Source organism: Meleagris gallopavo, chromosome 1 (assembly GCF_000146605.3).
Source record: "Meleagris gallopavo isolate NT-WF06-2002-E0010 breed Aviagen turkey brand Nicholas breeding stock chromosome 1, Turkey_5.1, whole genome shotgun sequence".
NCBI lineage: Eukaryota > Metazoa > Chordata > Aves > Galliformes > Phasianidae > Meleagris > Meleagris gallopavo.
Window position 1 is genome coordinate 45,897,900 of NC_015011.2, and position 24,489 is coordinate 45,922,388.

General features: G+C 42.1%; 1 protein-coding gene across 1 annotated transcript; it reads right to left on the reverse strand.

The window, feature by feature from the left end:
• Positions 1-316: 316 nt before the first annotated feature.
• Positions 317-24,481, reverse strand: SLC5A8 (solute carrier family 5 member 8; the record flags this gene model as incomplete). Its single annotated transcript, XM_010709527.3, has 15 exons — positions 317-2,339; positions 3,757-3,842; positions 5,246-5,349; positions 6,167-6,366; positions 7,234-7,320; positions 7,603-7,670; positions 8,980-9,092; positions 9,703-9,791; positions 10,825-10,954; positions 14,995-15,135; positions 16,502-16,656; positions 17,948-18,015; positions 19,094-19,145; positions 21,581-21,646; positions 23,948-24,481. Coding segments are annotated over 15 exons (2,025 nt in total), but the record flags the coding sequence as incomplete, so codon positions are not given.
• Positions 24,482-24,489: the final 8 nt, after the last annotated feature.

The following is a 24,489-nucleotide window of genomic DNA, read 5'->3' on the forward strand; positions in this document are numbered from 1 at the left end:
CCTGTTGCCTTCTCAGTTCATTTTTTAATGTTTCCACTTGTTTCTCCTCTTAGCCCTCCCAGATGCTGCATTGGGCAATATGGAGTGCTCCCATTCCCATGGAATTAACTGACACTGGTTATCTTTCATTTCTTTGTTGGGTGAGCTTTTAGCTGAGAGAGATGAAAGATCGTGGTGCAGGACTGTGATGAAAACACTGAGAATTATCTTGTTTTTACACAGGCAAAGTCCTGTCTCTGTGTCCAGCTAGACAAGGACAGTATATAGTCTCAGAGAAAATATTATTCAAAATTAATTGTTTTAATTAATGATGTCAATTAAAACAGAAAGCATATAGAAAAAAAAAAAGTAAAGCAGAAGAGTCACTTTTTAGTTCTGCAGCAACCATGGGAGGTTAGATAATGAGAAAAAGGACAGTTGCTGCAGAAAGAATGCTACCTCTAAATCTCTTACAACAAGGTATTTTCCCCAGTAAAAACTCATCTCAGTGTGACTGTGGGCCAACAGATACCATCTGGCCCAAGCTTTCACTTCATACCAAAATTAGAGTAAAATGACTGATCAGTGCTCAGAGTGACTTCAAGCGAAGGCTTATGTGTTCTCCCATGTGAATTCAAAGTACTGAGAATAAACTCCATGACCTTACGTTATTTCTTAACTGTGATTGCTGGAAGGATTAGTCTTCACTCCGTGAACAAAACAGGTAGAAGTCACAGGTCATCCAAGGCAGCATCAATTCAAAACAAGGATCTCAACCCAGTGTAACCTCTTGAAAGAGTTTAAGACACACAGTCAGTGTTTGATTTGTGTCTCAAGCGTGACTGCTTTATAAGCTTCATTGCTTGGCTTTCCTGCAATGATTTTTATTTACCAACTTGATGCTGAGCCACCAACTTGTGGCAGAGTTTTAAATCCCCATCAGTTGATGTCACAAAAAATATATAGTACAAAACCGGCACAGTGGGTCAAACAGTCTGTTCCCCAAGCAATTAGGATAAGGGAGCTATGGGGTTTTTATCCTCTCAAACCAGAAGTAATGTAAGGACAGATACGCTGTTGATCTCCTCTCAGCAGCGCAGCCAGAGGATGAGCCATCCCATGCCCTGCAGCCATGAAGAGACTTCATCCAGCCTTTGCAATCCCTTCCCCTCCCAGAGACAGAACAGCAGACTCTGCCCTCTGAGCGAAACACAAAACATGCTCTAGCCTGATCTGGACCAACCTTGCAAGTGAAACCTTGGAGCGACAACAGGAACTGCAAGAACACAAAATAGTTACAGTAAGTTTCAGCTCACAGCTCCACAGATAACAGCCCCATACAGCAAAGAGGGTCTTCTTCCTACATTAATACCTTTGTTAATATATACACCCAGCTCAGTGCAAGAGCAGTCATGGGCCAGCATGTGGTTCTGCTACATGGCACAGAAAGAAGAGCCCAGATTGTTCACTTCATCACAAGAGCCAGCTCTGTTGGAGCAAGATGGGGCTAAAGAGTGAGGTAGGGAGTAAAGGGAAGGGTATTACTGATGCTTGTTTTACCTGTCTCCAAAGACAGTTTTGTAGCATCCAACAGTGAGCACATGAGAGGAGTGCTCATCAAAGAATGAGACTAATGAAAGCAAACATATGACAGAACCAGCAAAATAAATATGCTCTCAAGTTCAGTTCTACAAAGCAATCAGAGGGCACTAAGTACATCTCCTCCACTAAAAAGAAGATCCACTGTTTCCTGCAATCTGGTAAGATCCCACAGTACTGATCTCTTCACTCTTTCAATGCCTTAAAAGGAAAAAGGAAAAAGAAATAAAGAAAAAAAGAAAAAAAAAAGAAAAAGAAAAAAAAGCCCACAGAGAACAGTCATATCCAGGAGACAGCACTCTTACCACATAAAACATTTACTCTGAGAGTGAACTGGAAGTAAAAGCAGGTATTTTCCAGGAGGCCCAAGAATATCAGGCAAATATTCCATACTGATACATTGCCTTAAGCCCTGTCACCAAGATCCAGAGTGTGAGAGAGACAACAAAAGCAGGAAAGACCTGATTCCTTTCTTGACTAATGTCAAAGTTGTGCATGGGTGACAGCACCATGAAGCTCAGCAGACTCCTGCCGGTGATCCAAGCAGGGCTGGTAACTGACCCGGCACAGGAGTGTCAACAGTGCTTTACATGAACAAAACTGTCCTCAGGGGCTGACATGGCTCCATGTCATATATGAAGGCCATTGGCTTTGTTCTTATCACTTGCTTCATCCATTTCAATGTGGCTGAAAGCAGGGTTGTCCGTTCCTTCGGCTACCATTGTAGATGTTTTCCAGTTCAACACAACCACTTTCTCCGCCTAAAAAAAAGAAGAGATAAAAGCAATGTTGTGAAGTGGAAGAAACAGTCTTCCTCTCTTCGGCCTGCAGGCAAGCAGAGCCAGGCCTGACTTACAGAAAGCCTTACAGGAAAATATTCCCGTTGCTGACAGAATATCGTTACTCATTGAAATAGCTGGTATTTTTCTAGGGGCATGGAAAGTTTCTTATTGCGTAAGGTGCAAGTTGTGCAAAATGTTCTCGTCACATAAAATGTTCTTGTCCTGCAAAGTGTTCAGAGCATTTCTGATTGTGCAAAGTTTTAATTGCTGTTTTCACATCTAGAGATCTGTCACCACCAGCCCTCCGATCTATTGACTCCCAACCCTCAGTCCTTGCCCCATCTTTGAGAGGAAAAGCAAATTAACATGCACCATTACATAGATGCTTCATCTTCACTAAGTGTAATGAGATGTTAAGCTCTTCATGTGCAGGAAGTTGCTCAGCTGCCCCCCAGTTATTCTGAGCAATTAACTTTCTGCACGAGCTGTGATGCCAACTACTTCAGTATAACCAGGCTGACACTCGATTCTGACTCCAGGCAGAAACCAGTATGGCTGTGGATGTTAGCTTCCATCTGTTTGGTGAGATTTTCTTTTCAAAAGGCTTTAGAGATTAAATTCCCAGATGGTGAAAGTAGATGTTGGTGCATTAAGAACTGAATGACAACACCTGGATAGCTGGTATCCAGCTTCCACATAGGTGAAGAGCATGCAGTTCTGTAAAAAACCCTCTCCTCCTCTGTTGTTCATAAGCAGGAGCTAAAATACACGAAGTCATGCTAAGAGGAGTTATTGTCATCGAGGAGAAATATTTTGCACATTGGACCATCTCAAAGACATGATGAATATGATTGCAATGATGGCCCTAACTGAGAGGTTGGCTCTGTTTATTTTAAAAAACAAATTTCTCCTACGTTCTCCTTTCTAAGGGACATTATTTCCATTCTACCCAATAATTTCTTTTGTATCTTAGGGAGGATGATAGGAAATAGACACACTGTCTAGAAATGAAATGCCTTCTCTCAAACAGTAGCTGATGTTGCAAAAAATAAAAAATATTTTAAAAAATCCCAGAATTTAGAAATCACGTTTACAAAGAAAGCTTTGCTGAATCCAACATGTGCCTTGGTTTAGCTTCCGAGGGAATAGTGAGGGAGTATTTTGTCAGAAACCTGGAGAACAACTGTCCCTTGTCTCAGCTGCTGCTCTGTTGTTATAAAGTCAGTCTGTGGCCAAACACAGCTTCACTGCCTATGCCAGCTGCTTTTGCCTCAGCCGCCTTGTGCTCTGCTGCTGCCTTAAAGCATCAAATGCAATTCATCCTGGTGGGAAAAGATTGCCTTTGCTCCCAAGAGGAGAGACTGCTTTATATCACAGGATGCATAACTATACTTACTCTCTCAGATTTAGACCAGGAGAAGTTGGAGAGGAAATCTTCTTTGGTCAGAAGAAATTTACTGTCTGTATTCTGCTTCAGTCCTCCTGCAAAATAGGCATGCTTCAATCAGCCAGGTTTCCACACGTACATGGTATGTCACAGCCCAGCTGTGGGCACCAAGCCAGGACAGTCATGCAGCAAAAGCCATCAAGCAGTCATAGGCTAGATGTTACATTCCTTAGGAATCATTCCTTTACAACCATGTGTCCCCCTGCATCTCTCAGAATATAAAATTATCCTTGGGATCTACCTGAAATTTCTCGTCCCTTTTTCATAGTTTTCTAGATTCTCACCATGTTTCTGTTTGAAAACTTCTAGAGCAAATCCTCTAGAAGTTTAAGAAAAGAAAACAGTAGGCGTATCTTGTGCTTGTAAGTTGCAGAACACAAAGAAAGTAGTGGACCAATCAATCTGCTGGGTTGGGAGTTTGGTAGTCCTGATAAAAAATAAAGAGAACTCAGCTCTGAAGTAGTTGTAGGTCAGGATAATAGGTTTGAAATCTAACAGTGTCAAAGTCTGATGAGTGCTGTAGCAAGATTCTGGCCAGGTGTACTGCAGAAAGCCAGGAGAGCAGCTGCTTTGGTGCTGTTTCTGCCATGCACAGTGCAGTTGACAAGTGCAGTATGCATCTCATCTAGATGAAAGAGCAGAGAGGTCACAGGCTGGAACTGATGTCCCTGCTCTCACTTGTTGCTTTTGCACCTTTCAGAAATAGGACTGAGCAACTGAGAAAGAAAGCCATGCATGGGACCTGCAGCTCTTTGGTACACACCGGGGAAATGTGGTGAAATGCATGCACTGCACAGGTGCAGACAAAAGCCTTTGAGTGCTCTGAACTCACTCAAAGTAAAACTGCTTTTGTCCTCTAGAAGAAGAATGGGTGCATCTCCTTGCCTTGAGTTCCTTTCATGTTCGGGGACAACCCTTCAACCTCAGCACCTGCTGAGATCTCACGAAACAGGAAAGGTAGATGGAATTTTTGCCCCTTAGGTTAAAAAACTGCTGAAACTTCATTCCCCTTAGAGATTTGAAGTGATCCTTGCTGTAATTAGAGGTCAAGCACAGGATGTGGAAGGGCTGAGGGGGGGAAATGAGAGTAAGGATAGGAACCTTCATACAACAGAACAGAATATCCCGCGTTGGAAATGATCTGTACGAACCACCAAGTCTAACTTCCGTCTCCACGCAGGACCACCCAAAATTCAAACCTTACATCTGAGAGCATTGTCCAAATGCTGCTTGAACTCTGGCAGCTTGGGGCTGTGACCACCATCCTAGGAAAACCGTTCCAGGTCCCGACCACCCTCTGGTGAAGAACATTTTCCTAATCCTCAGCCTTTGTGATAGGATCCCTGGCTCTTACTTTGGAAATGACAGTTCTCTTTTTGGTCATCATGGTTTGAAAAAACCTAAGACTTATGTTCAGCCTCAGCTGTGGAACCAGTACCTGTCAGGAGGCTGATAATCATTCCCACAACTATCGTGGTAAGTGTCCCAAGGGTGCTGAAGTAGAGATAGGACAAGGAATACCAGTGCTCTGCCAGGACAGGCCTGAAAAAGAGCAGGAAAAGAGTTAACCTCTGTTGTCCTCTTCCAGGGAACCTGAAAATGTTGCCTGTATCCATACAGAATATAAATACAGAGCTATTTTCTGAATCAAGTGAGCTGGTATTCGTGGATTACTTTGATATGTTAAAATGTGCATTGCAAATCTGTCATAAAAATATCAGAAAATATGCCTTCATAGAGGAGGAGACTGGTAAGTACATGGAAACAAGCAGGTAAAACAGGACAGTCTTGTTGCAGCTAGGAATCTAATGCAGAGCTGAGCACTCCAGCTACCCGGATAAAGGGATAACATATTTAGAAGGGGCTGAGTTATTTAATGAAAAAATATATTATACAACATCAGCTACATGCAGCTAAAACCAGCCAGAAATAACAAGGCAGCTCTCACACCTTGGGTTACATTTTGCTTTGGTCTCCTTCAGAATTGTGCTCTGTTGCTTTCCTACAGCCATGAGCAATGCTGAAGGTCTTGTATGAGACATGTAGTGGATACTGGGCATTTGTGTGTGCAGTGGGGAGTCTGTCACAGACTGTATGGTACTTTTAAATATAACAGTTGGGAATACCTAGAAATGTGTTCAGCTCCTGTTCCAGCTGTTTTCGGTATTATCATTTATAACTGCTATGTTTAATGGTGAATGCCCAAAGACAGACATGGTGATTGCGGAGGGGAGAAAACCCCTTATATTTTTTCCATTATACCAATGTTCTCTTCTGAAGCAACAAATGCTAGACAAATGTTCATGTTGCTTCAAACTAAGCACATGCTGTAGTGACTGCACATGAGGAACTTTCATACCTTTCTGCAGCCTGTGTGCTGAAGATTGTTGTCAATGGGTTTTCTGTTGATGTAGTCAGATTGCTTGAGATGGATATATTACAGCCTGCAGTTGAGAGGGGGAGAGGCATGGTCCTCTCTGGGAGGGGAGGATAAATCTGAGAACCGATTCCAACCCAAAGTGAAATAACAAAGCCAGTGATAAGACCCACAAATGCACCCTGCAAAAGAAAAAATGATACTCAGGCTTGCAAGGAAAGCAAAAGTATTTTGAAAACAACAACAAAAATTAGAAGAGTAAGAAACACTTAAGTTAATAAACTGCAGGCACGATAGGAAAAATAAAATGTACAGCTGGGGAGAAATGGGAGTTTACTTCATTTCCCTTTTGGAGAACTCATTGTTTGCTTATGGCTCCTGAACTTACCTCTTTTTATTTTGCCACTATGAATTTACAGTGAAGCTTTGGGCTTCTTGGTTTATAGTAAAAAAGCTATTTTATCTGAGACTATCCTTGAATCAATACAATTTTTTATTTTTTATTTATTTATTTATTTTGAAAAAGTCTCTTCTACTTCAGGATGGGTTTCCTTGCTGACAGTGATTTTTTTCAGCACATATTTTAGATTTTCAACTGTTAAACTGTAGAGGATAGTGATTAGCAAATCTTACTAAATAACAATCTTCCTCCATCCATCTTCCTCCATCCATTCTCCTCCATCAATACATTTTTGATGGAGTAACTTTTTCATCTCCAAGTGCTGATTTTGTAATAACCAAACCACTCTAGTAGAGCACCCCAATACAGTCTGCCTTTTAAACACATCTGTTTATCACCTTGGACTTCCGGATGTGTATTCAAGACTACCTGCCCTCAAGGCCATCTGGTGCATTGGGTTATCCATCCTACCCAAAAGGCCATTCTCCCAGCTGCCCTCATGAGGAAAGAAAAGGGTAAAGATCAACATGGAAATTATCAAAGAAATATCCTTGCTGCCCAATGCAAATTTATTGGGAATGGAGGGAAATGGATGTACCCAAAACTATTGATGGATTTTGGTCCAACAGGGCTTTAAATTTCTACTTACAATTCCATTTGCAAAGGAGCAGAGAATTCCCAAGGCAAACAGTCCTAAAAGGGGGCCACCAACCATGCCAAAAATGCTGAGCGCTGCCTGTGGAAGGAGGAGAGTCTATCAAGCACTGCGTTAGAAAAGTGAAATACACACAAACAGGGCAAGAAGATGAGAAGGAAATTAAGAGATTTTAATTAGTGTTTTCTCAGCTGGTGTTAATTCACATAGTGACACGGGTGCTTAGAGCAGAGGCTGAGGCTGTTTGAGGCCAGTACCCAACAAAGAATAAAAGCTAATCTCATAATAGTTGCCAGTAATTATTTCCTTACACAATTTGTTCTAGGTTATTTGACACATATGAAAATGCAGCCTGACACTCACCTGAAGCAAGGCACCCAGGAGAGACGCCAGTGCAGCCATAGCAATGCAGACTGCGCCATAAAATAGACCTGTGTGGGAAAGGAAAATCGTGAGCGCATCAGCTGAAATGTTCACTGATAGAAATGGATCCTTCTCACCCAGGAAGCCCTGACATCACAATAAACCCACTGCCATCTGTTTGGCTTTGATTTTGTTGTTTGTTTGGGCTTTCTCTCCTAAGAGAGCCCAGCAAGGCCAAAGGGCCTGGTTACTGTTTAATTAAGAGGAGACCATGTGAAAGTGACAAAATCTTCTTCCTGTATATGATTAGTTAAGTACCTGATCCTAGATGGCACATGTATGGATTAAACACAGTAGCAATACTAAGTGTATTATTCGTATTTCCCAGCTAATCTCCTGTGTTGTAGTCACTATTTTGAATAAGTAATTTTGCATCTCAGTCTAAAGCCTTTGGAGCAAGAAAGTAAATGATGTCGTATCATGGGAGCTGGCAGAGTGACAGAGGACATCCTGGACTACCAGGATGTAGTGTGCCTTGCCAGAACCCACTACACTGGCTCATTTGTGCTCTCCACCTTCACTTCTATTAAGTTTCACTGTCTGAGTGACAAGCAATAGGTTAATCCCACCACTGAATGTGATAGCTCAGGCAACTCAGGAAAGAATGTGATAGCTCATGCTACTCAGGCATCAACAATTTCAGCATAAACACTGCTTGCAATAACATTTAAGAAGCTGCTGTCAGGTGAAAACATTTCATATTTGTCACCTGCCACTAGTCCACTGTGCTCAGTGTTATGAGCTACACTGTGCTGGGACTGCGGTTTTTCATGCTTATTAAGCATGCTGCCTTGGGCTGCACCTGCAGCTGGTATCAAGTCGTACAACCAGCAGAGATGGAAAGTGCACATCAGAGATGTAAACCATCCGCTCAGCCCTCTTCTTCAAGGAGGGTCATTGAATATAGGAGATCAACAGGCCGCAGAGTCCACAGGTAGTCAGGGAGGATGTGAAGTTGGTCACTCTCTGGAGTGCTGTAGTTCACATATCGCTCTGTTCACAAGGTTTATTACAAAATCGTTTTTTATGCTTCTAATTTTTGACAGAGAAATTAAAATATCACCTATTTTAATTCAAGACATTTGGTTCTGTACAACTACAGGCAACACTGAATATAAAGGCAGTCTATCTTTACTTCTTAAAGATCAGATACTTTCTCTTAAGCTCACTAGAAATAGCTTGTCTCTCATTCCGCACAGAATTTGCACAGCTGATCTTGGCTCCCCCAAATATCAGTCTGAACACACTTACCCCTGACTTAAAATCTGAATCAAGCCCTCACTTCATAAAGCAAAAGTGGAAGAGAAATTTCCATACTCATCCCCATGGAAATCCATGACAGCTTCTTTTCAGAAAGGGATCTGAAGTATGGCCTGATGAGGTCTTCGACAGTCACAGCAGCCAAAGCATTGATGCTGGAGGACACTGTACTGCAGAACACAAGGTATATACTTTTTTTTTAATCTTAGACACTGAAATCATAGATAACAGGTGAATTAATGGCAGAGAGAAGCTGTTACTGTCTAGAATGGTGTCAGAGAACAAATGCAGCTGCTGTTTGGTTGAAATGACTTACTGCTATTGGTGATACAGTTAATAGTTTACAAAAATCATTTATAATAACTGCTTTTAGTGAAGCAAGGCAATTCTTAATGAAAAGGTGGGGTTGGAGAAGTCAGTGTAATGAAGTATACATTACATGTGGCTGTGCCATAAGCATTACTATAGCCATGCTGTGCAATCACCTGCTTATAATATTTAAAAATTCCTCTAGCAGAGAGGCTGTAAAGCACAGAGAGGCAGGGTTTGTTAGTGCTGTTTCTTCCCATTGTCAGCAGGGAACTCCAAACAGTTTTGAGTCTTAAGACATCAGAGCACAGGTGCTGAAAACTAAAGATTTGTAATTTCAACATCAGTTCCTAGCACTTATCCTAAAGATTAAGGAAATAAAATGCACCTAAAGCACATTTCAGTATAAATGCAACTTCAGGTTTAACAAAGTAAAAAAAAATGACACTAAATTCCAAATTATTAACTTACCTTAATGTCCCACTGTAGGCACTAGCCACAAAAAGCCCTGGCACTCCTGGAAAATCCCTGAGAATATCCAGTACGAGGTAGGGCATCAACTAAAAAAAAAATGGAAAGTGTAAGAACTTATTATACTGTCATCATTTTTCATTTTCTTTTTCTTTTTTTTTTTTGCTTTTTGCTTCCAATTTAGAATGTTCCACAATGCAGTATTTCTTGGTTTTCTATAGAAAATAAAATGATGTTTAAAACACCCACATGAAATACTGGCAAGTCTGTTTAGACAGCCCAGCAGAGGTGAGCACAAAGCTGCTGACAGGCTTTCTTCCCAGATGATTGTAGAGGCAGCCAGCACTGAGCAGCAGGTAGTTTGCACTGTACATCACTCTGTCAGGCTTGGGTACCAGAGTAGATGCTCAAGTCTCTACTGACACCACAAAAAGCTTTACAGATTCGGTCCAATAGCCTTAGGGTACCTGATAACTATTTGAATATTGGAAGCTGTGTGCTATTTGTTGACCTTTGCAAGATCTGAGAGCTGGGAAAAGATACAGACTGTAAGATTTTCTGCCTGTGAACCATTTTTTTCATCAACAAGTTGGTCTTTTTAGTATCTTACACGTTCCACCAAAATTATTTGACTCACAGGAGGCACCTAACAGCCTTCAGGTATCCACGTTGGCTTTTCATATCTCATCTTATTCTACTGCTTAAGACCAAGCAGTCCTGCCTCCAGTACTCTATTATCTCTGCTCTTCTGGACTCCCAGCTATTGTCCATGGGGATTTGTCCATAGCACACAATTATCTGAGGCACAAACAAACTGCAGCTCTGTGAGACCCAAGGGGATGCTGTCACTGATCGGTCCTGAAAGCAGATCTGCTGCTTTCTCCAGAGTTTTCCCTCCTGCCACAGTCTGAGCTTAATCCCTGAGTTGCAAACTCACTGAGTGGACTTGGGCATGTCCTTATACCCATCCCCTAGTTCTTTAACCCCCCTCCACACAGTTGCACATGCTCAATAGTGCTTTTCACCACCATCTGCAGTTGCACATGCTTAATGCCTGCTCCTTCATCACCGTCCTCAAGGGGAAAGCTGCCCCTTCCTCCCCATTGAGATGTGGGGCTGTACCTGGTCGAGTGCTGACACCTGCTTTGCCGTCCATGGGTCACAGTCCTTGTAGATGGAGTACAGGGACAGCCCACAGAGCGTTGCGCAGACCAAGATCGCCCAGAGGCCTACCAGGTTGATGTACAGGGACCTGCACAGCATGCACAGAGATTCCATGTTAGAGCTAGATGTCCCACCATACTGCAATTAATGCAGTGGACAGTCAGACCCTCTCAAGCAGACCAAACAAGCACTATCCCAAACTGAGGAAACACCCTGTTCAGTGACTGCCAAGATGAAAGGGAGTCATGGTACAGCTCTGAGCAATTTTGACACAGGCTCACGTTTCTAAAACCACAAATTACACTTTGTTCTTCGTAGCATGGTCTGAGTGCATGCCCTCTGACAAGGCCTACTCCAGAGATGATGGGAGAAATATGGCAATCTGCACCTTTCATCATGTGCACAAGATTTACATTACAGCGAGCTAGCAAGAAAACATTCTTATCCCCTCACCACACCCCTTGGCAGAGACAAACCCCAGATAGATTTGCAAGGCAAGGTGTCACAGATCAAAGTGTGGTGTACCTTTAATCAGCAGCAGCACTCTGGAGCTGCACTACCACACTTACACAATGCTGGAATCATGCTCATAAATCAATAAATTCACCATCTCTTCCTGGCAAGGTTTCCATGGGAGGCAGCAAAAAGGCGGGTGTTCCCTCCCACTGTGACCTGCTTTGGAGCCACTTCCAGCTGCCACTTCCATGGATCAGGGGGTCACCACCAACCCCAAAGCTTCCCCTTTAGCAGCTTGGATCCTGAAGCAGTCAAGGAACTCTATCTTGTCCCCACGTTCTGAGGGGACAGCTGACACAGAGAAGAAAATGGTGGTATCGCATATTAATGCTGCCTTTGCCACACACAACAGGCAGCCTCTACTCATTGTGAAAAACAAATCCTTCTCCCCACATTTTCTGTCCCAGGGAGGGCTTTTTCTTTCTATCTAGCTATCCGATCTCAGCTCTTGATGACTCACGAAGTTCTTCACACTATGGCTCACCTATGGTGGTCGTTTCAAGTGAGCACACCCAGAGGGAGCATGGCAGGAGACAGCATTCCTTTCCAGCAGTTGTTTCCTGGCTGTGTACCATGTACATATGGGGATTTAACTGCTGACAGAATCAAATACATTGCACCTGTGCCAACTAAGACTTCTTCTGCGTGGATCCCTGGAGGATCTCTGGTATCTGTGTGAACATTTCCATGCCTGCACTGTTTCAGAGGGCCTTTTAGTGCCTTCAAGAAGGCAAAGAGCATCAGCCTTTGGACTGCTCCAGAGGATTATAAGGATGAATGAAGTAAACTTATCTTTATAGGTCTTGTTAGGCATTGAAATGCATGTTTTTATATAGGCTTTTTTTATAGGTTAACTAGATGAGATTGCCATTTTATATCAGAGAAAAATGATTGGCAAGCACAGTGTAAATTGTTAAAAAAGACTTAGGTAAGTAAAGGCTAGTTGGATAACACAGGACAGAAAACTCTGCATTTATGTTTCATATTTGAAATTAGCATTGGTATCAATACATCACTAGCAGCATTTTAAATTTATTTCTAGGCTAAGCTAGTGAAAATGAAGTAATCTCCCTCTTATAGATGCTTACAAACTAGTTAAACGTTTTGCATAAATTTAGCTGAAGTTGTTCCTACATTGGCATAATCTACCTTGAAATAATGCACTCAGAAGCTGACGTAGGATAAAAAGTAACCAATGACTTAAATCAATCCAAATCTTTTCAATAGTTGCAATAGCAGTATTAGCCTAAAGCCTGTAGGTGAGATTAGAAAGTTGAGAGAAAGGCACAAAGGCAAAAGAAATTGTTTGCATTCAGTAATTCCTAGTTTTAAACTGTGTCAGTATTTGACAGTGAAGAGAAGGAAACTGCTTTTTCTATCTTATTTACACCCATAGATCATGGTACACCCTGTGACTTAAGCACTGGGGTGTAATAATTGCAGCACTATTGGAGAACATGTTCCCATTAATTCTGGATGAGTAACATAAGGTGGAGTTTGAGTGAAGTAGGCACTATGACTATACAAGGCCTATTTTTAGTTGGTTGTTTCAGTCTGGCTCTAAGAAACATGCCAGCCAGTGACCTTGAAAGGAAAATAGAGGAGAATGTGCTAGGAGCCCATATTTTTCTGAAAGTGCAGATCTCCTTCTTGAGGGCTTAGTATTGTTCATCTTCAAGCACTATGTTTGATTTGCCTAGTTACTGCTTGAGGATGACAGCACATGTTCATACCTACTAGTGTGTTTCTTGAGTGGGGTGAAATCCTTTCTCATAGCCTGAGAAAATTCCTACTCTTGTGCCATTCTTTAAAGCCTTCCTATGATCCACAAGTTGGGAACTGTGAAGGAATTATTTCTCAGTTCTGTTTTATAAATAAATAAAGCCTTATATAAAATGCCATGGAGGAGAAAAGCCTTATTAATGTGACCCAGTGACACCTGACACTTCTCTATAATAGTTAAATGGTGGCAAGAGATGTAGCTGCCAATATGACTTGCCAAATGTGTTTAATTACATATGTGAATGAACTAGATAGTCATCACAGAATGATAATGTTTACAATTGTAGCCATTGCACAAAAGGTTTTCTCCATGCAAGGAAAATACCAGGAGGCACAAGCAAGGCGTCATGGAATTCAACTGCCCATGCCAGCAGGAGAGAGATCCATCAATTAAGGCTTTGCTGTCACTAATATGGTATGAGCTAGACTATTATAGAATCGTTTAGGTTGGAAAAGACTTTCAGGGTTATCAGGTCCTATCAAATACACCTGAATTTTTATTCATAACTCTTGAATTCCATCCAAAACCCTCCAGAATCAGACACCTCTAATCCAAGTCAAAGACACTTGCAAGAGCCCAGAAAATCTACCCAGCAGCTGCCATGATACTACATTTTCCTTGGTCACATCATGCTTCTGGGACACCATGGAGGTGTCTCCCATCACAGAGGGTACAGATGGAGCAATGGAATAGCTCTAAGTGCAGCAGGTGCTTGAGAAGGAACTCAGGCACAATGTATGCAGCTGTTCTCCCACCGGCAATCATGCCAGCTGGCACTGCAGGTGTGGGATGCACCTCTTGGCCTCTGCAGCCCCAAGATATTGGGACCCATCTACACACCAGAGACTGCAGGGAAGCCAGATAGTGTGTTGGAATGTGGCACTTTATGCTGGAGATGTGGCTGATGATAGGCATCAGCTCATTCCTGTTTGCAGTGTAAATGGCTGAAAAGTGCATTTCCATTATTGCCAAAACTAAAATACTTCAGGTCCAAACTTTAATATGATTTTTGTGAGTGTTTTGCTGACTTTATGAAGTGAAAATCCTCGTAAACTCCTCCTCTACTGCATATCACTGTGTTATGGAATTTAGTGACTATAGTTAATGATATGCATTTATATATCTTTCCTATAAATAGACTTTATTTGCTTGGTAATAGTTCTTAAATATTGAGTTGTGAACTATGGGAATGACAATAAAGATAACAATAAGATAACAGAGTTAGTAAATATACTCTGTTCTAGAGTAAAGGCTGATCAGAAATATTTAAACTCAAGGAAAACAGAACTTGCTGCCAGTCTCCATAATGAATTCCTATAGGAAAAGTCTTGATGATCATGAAACCAAAGTATATGATTCTTCAGAAATTTTATCACTGAATAAAACATTTTTGTCTTTTCTCACGTTCACACTCACGGGCACTGAAATATTTTTAGTCTTTACTTAGGTAAAATACCCCCACTCTGGTTTAGGTTTAGAAAAGTAGCAATTCAAAATGTTGTCTCGATAAAGCTACAGCACAATTATGTACTATATTGCTTGGTCTTTAGGTTGCATATAAACTTAATGTAGTTATTTGTATGCAAGAATACTGGCAGAGTGAAACAGTCTATCAGAAAGTTGAATGTCACAGTCATCTATATGTAATTAAAATATCAGCATTTACTATGCCAATTTGTCTCCTATCTGGTCCACAAAGCAGACAGCAGAAATTGTTACCTTTTACAAATAGTTTTTATACAGACAACAACAACAAAAAAATTAATCTGCATTATAAAGAACAGTCACTGCTAAATTCAGACATCAAGAGTTACTGAAGGCAGACTTACATTTTTGCATGGAACCTGGTTTTGCATGCAATGTATCTCTGTACTTGGGACTGGTTGACACCATAAATGCCAGTCCATGTGAAGGTCCCACCTATAATAATCGTCCAGAATGTGTGCCTTTGCAATGGATTGGGATTAAAGCTACAATGAGAGGAAAAAACAAAGAAAACACTCAGAATATGAAACTCTTTTCATTATCAGATGACCTTAATGGCTAGGAGAAGAATTTCCTCTTACTTATTCTCATATAAATTCAATTAATTTATCCAGATTTTGAATATTCAGATATTCCAGCTTTACATGAAATCACAGAAAGCAGATTTGAAATCACTGAAATTGCTGACTCACTGAAACACTGATCTACTCAAAGGTGAATTCAAACTAACTGATTTGCCTTGTAAATTACAGTCATAGGTAAAGCACTGTAATGCCTGTTTCTGTTGTGATGAAATGAAGTTCCAGTAGAAAGTCTAATATGCCTGCTTATCTGGAGAGACCTGAGTCTAACACCAATACAAAGGTGTGTTTGCATACCCAGCCCTTGTGGACAGAGCCTCTATAAAAATGTTGCTGATTTAGCTCTAAGTGAAGAGCAGATTTTAAATGGAATATATTTTTAAATGAAATTTTAAATAGAGCAATAGATTATACTTGTCTTGCCGAACAACATTATATTAATTCAGCTGTTATATGCCTTTATTCCTTTTCTTTTTCCATCTGAATTCTATGATGAGAGAAGAAATGCTGTGTAACTTCTGCATATAAACCAAACAGATTGAAAAATCACTGCTCAAGAGAAGAAAATATGTTTCTTCCAATGAATTATTATTTACTGAAGAATCTGGTGAAGAATTTCATAGAATTACCTGATAAATATTGTGAATCAATAGATAAAAGGACAACAGGTAATACCTGTCACACTAAACTTCTATTAATACCAGCAGCTGAAGTTTCTCAGCAGAATCACCTATTCATAAAAAAAAACAATAACTTTTTTTCTTTTTTTTTTAACTTAAGGAATCTTTTGATTCAGCATTGTCAGAAATGAATATTCCTAACCTTGCAAAACTATCATTTTGGTCTATGATTAGTTACAGTAACAAAGGGTAAAATGCCATTAAGATTACTTCTAATTTTCATTTTAGGGAAAGAAAAACATTTCCCCTTTTCAGATTAGGTAACAGCTGTAATTTTTTCAGCTACTCTGGTTCAGTAGCTGAAATACCAAATCATTCCTTTGCAATCTGTAATTATAAATATGATTGTCCTCTTCACCATTCACTTTCAATGGAATCCAAAATGCATCCTTACAACATGTATTTGAGAATGTGGAAGATTTTTCTCTTGGCAGAATGTTGCACATAGTTAAACCTCCAAAAGATCCTCCAAAATAGGTAAGTTTGTTTAAATATCTGTAAAATTTCGGACCCCAACTCCCCACCTTCACTAGCAATTTAATTTCACACTTATCAGGAAAAAGGCACATCATCTTCAACTAAAAACTCACTCCCAGAAGTTTAATCTTCCTCCATAGTAGGAATCATTTATAATGCGTCCAATTCCCTCCTGGACTACCACAGCTCGTATAATCACAGACGAGAATCCAGCGACCATGATTCCAACCTGGAAAACATCTGTCCACACCACTGCTTTCAGACCGCCCTGTGTGAGGAACATCATGTATCAGGTACAGTGGGGCAGCTGTGCTCTTGGCATACGTTCACATCCAGCTAGGAGAAACCTTACTATATGGATTATGCATAACTGACTAATTCTATCTTATTCCTGAATAGAAATAATCCTGCATTGGGATGTTTAGGAATTCTATCCTGCAACATGTACAGGACTTTCTGTGAGGAGCACTATGATGTACTGTGACCACAGACATATCCAATATCATCCATCATTCATCATATTCCCCCTGATTCAGAAGTTTCATAGAATCATAGAATCGCAGAATCATGATGGTTGGAAAAGACCACTAAGATCATGTATTACAATCATCATCCCATCTCTACCATGCCCCCTAACCACGTCCTCAGTGCCACATCCACACTGAATACTCCAGGGATGGTGACTTCACAGCCTCCCTGGACAGCCTGTTCTAGTGCCTCAACACTCTTTCTGAAAGGAAATTTTTCCTAAAATCCAACTTGAACCTCCGTTGGTACAACTTAAAGCCATTACCTGTTGTCCTATCACTAGTTACCTGAAGGTAAACAGGCAGACCATGCTCATCTTACATGTTTACAGTATCACTAACTCCAGAAGGCATGCAATTTGTGCAAATTAACATTATTTAATCAAAAATATACAAATAATTTTATGTCATGCTGGTTCCATTTACACATATCCAGGCACTTGGTCAATTAGCAGTGACCTAAAGAATAATCTTTCATGTGACATTTACTATTTTCAGTGTCCCCGTCACTAAGAGACTGGAGTATTATGGTTGTGATGAACAGGTGCTTGACAAATTAGTCTGCCAGGCTCACAGAAATTTCTTAGGAGAATTTTCAGGAAGGAAGATCTATCTTTTTGCTGTTCTTTTATGAACAGAAGTCACACTGTGCCTGCCTTTGTGTCTAAGTCATTGAATCGCAAAACCCATAGAGTTGGTAGGGACCTTTAAAGGTCATCTAATCCAACACCCCTGCAATGAACAGGGACATCCACAGATAGATCAGGGTACTCAGCGCCCCACTAGCCTGGCCTTCAATGTCTCCAAGGACAGAGCCACCACCTCTCTGGGCTACCTGTTCCATTGCCTCATCGCCCTCACTGTAAAAGACTTTTCCCTTATATCCAAAGTCCCTGGATGAATACAGCTCTGGGCTGCAGCTGTGCTGTGAAACAGGGCAACCCATTTACTAGCTGACTTTTCAATTAATTCCACACTTGATGTAAATGGCGAAAGGAAATGAGATTTCCCTCAGCTGAATGGCCCACATACCAACGTGCAGTAGAAAGTGCAGACCACGCCAGTTGCCACCACGGCACCCCACAAGTCGAAGCCCGTGACTGAAAAAGAGGGAAAGGGCAGCAAGTGTAAGCAAGGCATGGGGGACATAACTCTGGAGGACTGTTCTTCACCTTTATCTGGCTGCTGGGGAAAAATGAATATAAGTAAAATGCAGAAGTAGAAAGTAATAAGAAACTGCAAAGAAAAGATGTGTGTATCTGAACTATGGAATTCATCTTGACCAGCTCTAAAAATGCATAGTTGTTACAGATATTGAAAACTGCTAAATAATTGGAAACTTCTAAATAATTACACAGATTTGGGAACCCAAGACGCTTTTGGTCTTTAATGACAACCAACAAAAACAATATTCTTGCAGGGCTCAGCTCAGAAAGATTCTAAAATCAGAGTCCTTCCTCAGAAGCATTTAGGTAGGCCTTTGAGCCCTATGCCAGGGATTTATGCAGGAAAGCAGCCATGGGCATGCTTCACAGACGCAATCTGGTTTAAGCAATGGTTTGGAAGACATACGTTGGTCTAAAAGCCTCTTTTATTCTGTGTTCTTTTAGGGAAATGTGACAGTATACCTATGCCAGACAGCCTCTAAAGCTGCCAGTGCCCAAGCTTGGCAGGTTGACACGCTGCCTAGCATGGCACCATAGGGCTCCCCTACAGAAACCCAGGCAAATGGGAAGCTCTGCAGCACAGTTCATGGAGTGGCACCACTTCCAGCCAGGCTGTAGCTTGTTAGAGCGAGTTACAGAGTGCTTCAAGAAGCGCACTTAACCAGATGGACTCAGTGTGTGTTTATCCTGTCCACTGCTTCCAAACTTGACTTATTTTTCCTTAACTTTTCTGAAATTAACCTTGATGTGAGAATATTGTGAGAGAGCTAGAATAAGTGAGAGCAAATTTTCTTTGTTTAGCCTTTTCTGTAATTCCTTACAGCCAGAGATAAGGGAGTAGGATTAGATCTGGAAGGTCTACCAGAGTTCCCATCAGGACCAGCTGAAGTCCTGAAAGACCTCACAATCAATATTTGAAATATATACACTGGTGTGCACTACAGAAAGAAAAGCACACCAGTACTGTGTGCATACAAAAATACAGAAGAACAGTTCAGGATGGTCATCTTACCTTGATTTAGTGCTAAAGCTGGAGCGTAAATGACAATGCCAGTGTATAAAGTCTAGATGGGGAGAAAAAGATATAAGAACAAAAGAAACCAAAATTCCTGGAAAAAGTGATAGTTTTCTGAGATGGTTTCTCTTCAAGCACTTCTTCAGTCTAAATTTCCTAAATGCATGACTGTTAAGAAATAATTCCAATTGCTGGAAGACAAATGTCTGAGACGAACCAGTATTACAGTCTCACAGCCTAGTCTGCTTAAAACAAGCAACACAATGATTCTTAAACACTCCATCCTTCTTTTGTTTCTCCTCTCTCTTATAATTAACTTGTTTTACTGCTTTATAAGTGCAGTCAAATGAAAGAAACAAGAGCAAAAGGAAATTGGTGACGTTTACACACGGTTTGCCAAGGAATCTATTACAATTTACTTTCTCAGTCTTGGGATCAATATACCTCTCAGTATGCATCTGTAATGCACATCAGAACAAGAAACACAGCATTAGTTAGGCATTATGGATAGGATTATAAGGGTTTACAGTTCTATAAGATGAAGGCATGCATGATCATCAGCAGATATGTATTTTCACCCAATACAGAAATAATCAGACAAATCAATGAGCTACTGTATCCACTTCTAACAGCACAGTGGGATTCATACACTGATATGCTCTATATTTGATTCACATATACTTTTAAGTACCTTTTTACCACTGCTATTACTGCTGGTACTACTAGGGCAAGCCCAGCTGTGGCATGCATCAGGGCAAAGCTTGCAACACACAGATGAACTTCTGTGAAGGTCAGGTCTTGATTCAAGGGATCTAAATCTCAGATAGGTCCTGAGCTGACTTATATGAGCTTTCCACACCTGGTGGTGGGACCAGCAAGGAAATAGTTGTTCTTACCTGTTCATGTGCGTGTGCTTGTTTCTTTTTGCACTCTGAGCCCTCCCTAGGTTCTCACACATAGCTTGTACACCCTGAAAGCTGCCAGCCCTGGCCTTTCCCTAGCAAATCTCCCCTCAGCACCAGCCGCACCATTTCATGGCCAAAAATTGCCAACAAATTGTCAAGCCCAAAGCATTTGGCACCTGTCCATCCAGTGACCATCTGCCATCTGCATGGGCTGCAGGATCCTCTTCACTCGGGAAGTCAGTGGGAGACAGCAACTTTCTTGTATGCAGCAAACAAGTGCCAGAAGCTTTGAACCACCAGAAATTTTCTTTTGACACAATTTTGATCACATTTTGGTGTCAATTCAAACAGCAAAGATAAAACAATCTTTTCATCTCTTCAGTGTTTCTTCACGTTGTATTACCAGATATCTTTTTTATTTTTCTTTGAATCAAGTTCCAATAGTCACAGAAAATCTCGGAGAGTTCCTTTCCTCAATGTTTTCATGATTCGGGACATTTAAGTTGTTAACGCTCAGCACAGAAAGTCACCCATAGATTGTCAGTTAATTTCCTGTATGTATACTTACATTATATAGAATTATTTTTCTGATCTTTGCAAGATTACATTTGGTTTCTTCCAACTTATGCAACTGTGATGCTTTCATGTTTGCCAATGATTCATGCATGCTAGCATTCTGCTTTTCCTATGTGTATCCAAAACATCCAGCTTAGCAGCACTGTTCACTTAAGGAATTAGCACTGCAGTGGTACAGCATTGTACCACCATTGCAGTGGTTGTTCTGTAACTCCCAGTGGGTCTTAACAGTACCAAAAAGGACAAGAAGCAAGCATACACAGAAGCATAACTTGGAAAGCCTTCAAATTCTATATTCATTCTTGCTTTAAACTCCCCAAAACGTCCATTTCATAACTGCAAACAGAACACATGTACTGCTGGTGTTTCACAGCATCTAGCACACAATCACTGTACCTTGGAAAGCTGCAGTCCCACCCTGACTCATCAAATGAGCTGGATATCCATAGTAATGCAGGGACTGCTTTAGTTTGACTTTTCCTAAGGCAGTGAGTGATCTGTAGCTTTTGTTTGCAGACTCCCAGCAGTGATACAAACCCTTGTACTGCCAGTGACAGGCTCCTGACAGCTTGTTTTCCCTGTCACCTTCCACAAACCTTTGGGAATTAGCCAGACTCACAGAATCAGTGGCCCACAGGATGAGATCTGCTACTGCAGATAACTGGGGCATGTTTACATTTTGAACCTTCTGTGGGCTTCTCTGAGGGCAGGCCAATGACTGCTCTGTGCACTGTTTCCTTGTGCCATTAAGGGTCCCACTGCATGGCGCTGATGCCAAACGACCACCCCAGGTGCTCAGCAATGCCTGGGGATGCCAAAGGGAGGGTGGCCCAGCATTTGCTCTCCATCTGATTGCTTTTGTGCAGAGATTTCTTTTTCTTGCTCCCAGGGGCCCTTCCCCTGTGATCACCCCATCAGCTGCTCATGGCAAACAGCCAGCTGTGTCCAGCTGAGCAGCCCTGGTGGCTATGCGGACCCAGGAACCACTTTGAGGTTTACTTGCCGTTTGTATAATGAAGAGGAATGTTCCACAGAGACGCAGGTATTTATTAAATCGAAGCTCTAAATACTGCAGAAGAGAAGAAAAAACCAAAAGTTTACATCAAAACTTGGCTTTATTGATAGGACTAAAACGAAGAGATAAGCAATAGAAAAAGGGCACAGTGTTTTTTTAGCGTTTTGTTAATAGCCAAAACTTGATGGATGTCTCTTTGAACTTTATTTGGTATTTCTTCACAGACCTCACTACTGTGTAATGACACATGAACAGGTGAAGCTGACACTGGCTAACCAGTACATGAATGAGCCAGTAAAAAGAAGCTGGGGAGACCTGATAGCAGCCTTTCAATATCTAAAGAAGAGCTATATGAAAGAAGAGGACAGACTCTTTAGCAGGGCCTGCTGTGATAGGACAAGGAGAAATGGTTTCAAACTAATGGAGGGGAGATTTAGAATGGATATAAGGAAGTTGTATTTACAGTCAGAGGGTGGCAGAGGTTGCCCAGAGAAGTAGTGGATGCCTCATTCCTGAAGAGACTCAAGGTCAGGCTGGGGAGAATCTGAACACCCTGATCTAGTTGTAGTGTCTCTGTTCATTGCAGGGGAGTTGGACTAGATGACCTTTAAGGGGCCCCTTCCAACTCAAACGATTCTATGATTCTCTAAGCTGGTGCTATACTGCTGCCTCTGGGCACTCACAGGGCAGGGAGCTGCGCACTTGGCAAAGCTCTGCACCTATTATGAACTCAGCATTGTTCACAGGGATGTTTCCCAGTACAACAGAACTTGTTTATGTCGTGAAATCAGAGAGAAAAACATTACAGCAATGCCTGAGCCTTAGTTTGGAAACTCCCCATCTTCTACCAGCAAGTAGCCAGCAGCCTTTCTCAAAAGAGGAACCTCATCTTTCTGCCTAGGGTGCAACCTCTGTAAATCTGCTGTAGGGCAGATTTCTTCCCACTGTCTGTCTTGCCAACCCTCTGAGGCACATGGTTGCACAAAAGGGATCCCCTTCGCCTGTCAATCTGCCCATCTGACACAGGTAAACACTGAGAAATCCCACAGTGCTCACTCGTGCGGCCAGCACTGAAAATATGGTCAGTGAGCACGTTCACTCCAGGCAGCAGTGCTGAATCCCTGGACAGGCACAAGAAGTCTGATCTCTGACCTCTGGCCACAAATAGAAGGTATATCTTTTATAGGTGTGTTACCCTGGCTAAACCCTGAGATTATCAGAGAGTTTCTGGTCTTAATCAACAGAGATATTTTAAATACCACCATAACAGATAGTCCAAAGATTATTAGTTTAAAATGCACTATTTCTTTTGGGGAAATCTTATCTAACTCCACCAACTGAAACCTTGCTGTTTTCAATGTCCAGTGCTACAGTGCTTCTGCTCAGTGTAATAAAATGCAAAAGACCAAAGTAGCTATCCGAGGACTTTCACCTGCACTGATGCCCCTTTTCCAATATCCTATAAAAAGAGCAACTTGCCTCCAAATCTATAGCTAGGAACTATCTTCCAGGCGAGACCAACACGTTGCAAGGACCTTCTAGGGTGGAAGAAGACCCTGACCAGGGTTCATCACTCCAAAACAGTGAGATTTGACCTGCGATGCATCCCACAACCCCAGATTTCTTTGCACTCCTAAGTTTAGCTTTAACACACATGCAGGGCTGAAGATGAGCCATATTTTCATAGAATCACAGAATTGTAGGTGGGGGTTAGAAGGGATCTCTGGTGATCCAGAGTCCAACTAGTCCAACTCCCTTGCTAAAGAAGGTTCCCTATAGTATGTTGCTGAAAGCAAGAAAACCTGTGCAGACACACAGTGCCTGCTGACCTCCCTGTACAAACAATGGAAGTCGTTGCTGGAGAGCCTGTCTTTCCAAAACCTCTAAGAACAGCACAAACATATTCTCTGCCAGAAAGGAACTTTTGTGGTGTGCCTGAGCTTAGAAACCAGCCTGGAGTGAGAATGATTTGAGAGCTCTCCTTCTATGTTACATGCACTTGCACTTTAGATGTTGGATGGTCTTGGTTAATTACACTTTGTTAATCACACAACATCATCAAAGCTGCACAAGGATTAAACCACTTGCTCAATTGAGCAACTGAAGTGAGGAGACATCTGGCACGGTGCACAAGACCCAGCAGCAGGGGTGTCTCCGCTCTGCAGTGTGGGCAGAGCTGGGGACAGAACAGGTCACAGCCTGCCTGTCCTCAGCAGTGTGGGAACATGAGCTGTAGGGCAGCACCGAGTGCAGGGAGACTTGGGGAAACAGTAAGGGAAGACAAATAGAAAGCAGCCAAGAGAAGCCGCTCAGCTCCCTGAAGGTTGCGGAAAGGCTCCTTCTGCTCAACCTTACCTCATAAGTGCTGGTGATGCCCAGCCTGTAGAAGACAGGCAGGAAGATCTCAGCACTGCACAGCACTACCAGGGTGTAGGTGATGGCGAAGATGCAGAAGATGGCACCATAGCGGTAGATCTCAGCGGGGGTGCCCAGCACAGTGACAGCTGACATGAAGCTGGCTGTAAGCGAGAGAGCCACGGGGACGGCACTCATGCTTCGCCCCCCCATGAGAAAGTCCTTGGAGGTCTTCTGTCCCCCTCCGGCAAAGGCATAGTAGATGCCGATGACAGCTGACACCAGCAGCATGGCGGCGAAGACCACATAGTCCCAAACGCTGAAGCCCCCCATGCCAACGGAGCAATTGCAGCCTGACCCAAAGTCAGATGTGCAGCTGCAGGAGGAAGGCAACGGGACCCCGCCAACCAAGGCTGCAGCGCGGGGCGGTGCGAGGCGCAGAGCTCGCCCTTGTACGCGGCGGTGAGCGCGGTGCCGGGCCGACGGGACGGCCTTATAGAGCCCCGGCGCCCGCTCCTCCCCGCGGCCCCGCCGAGCGCGGA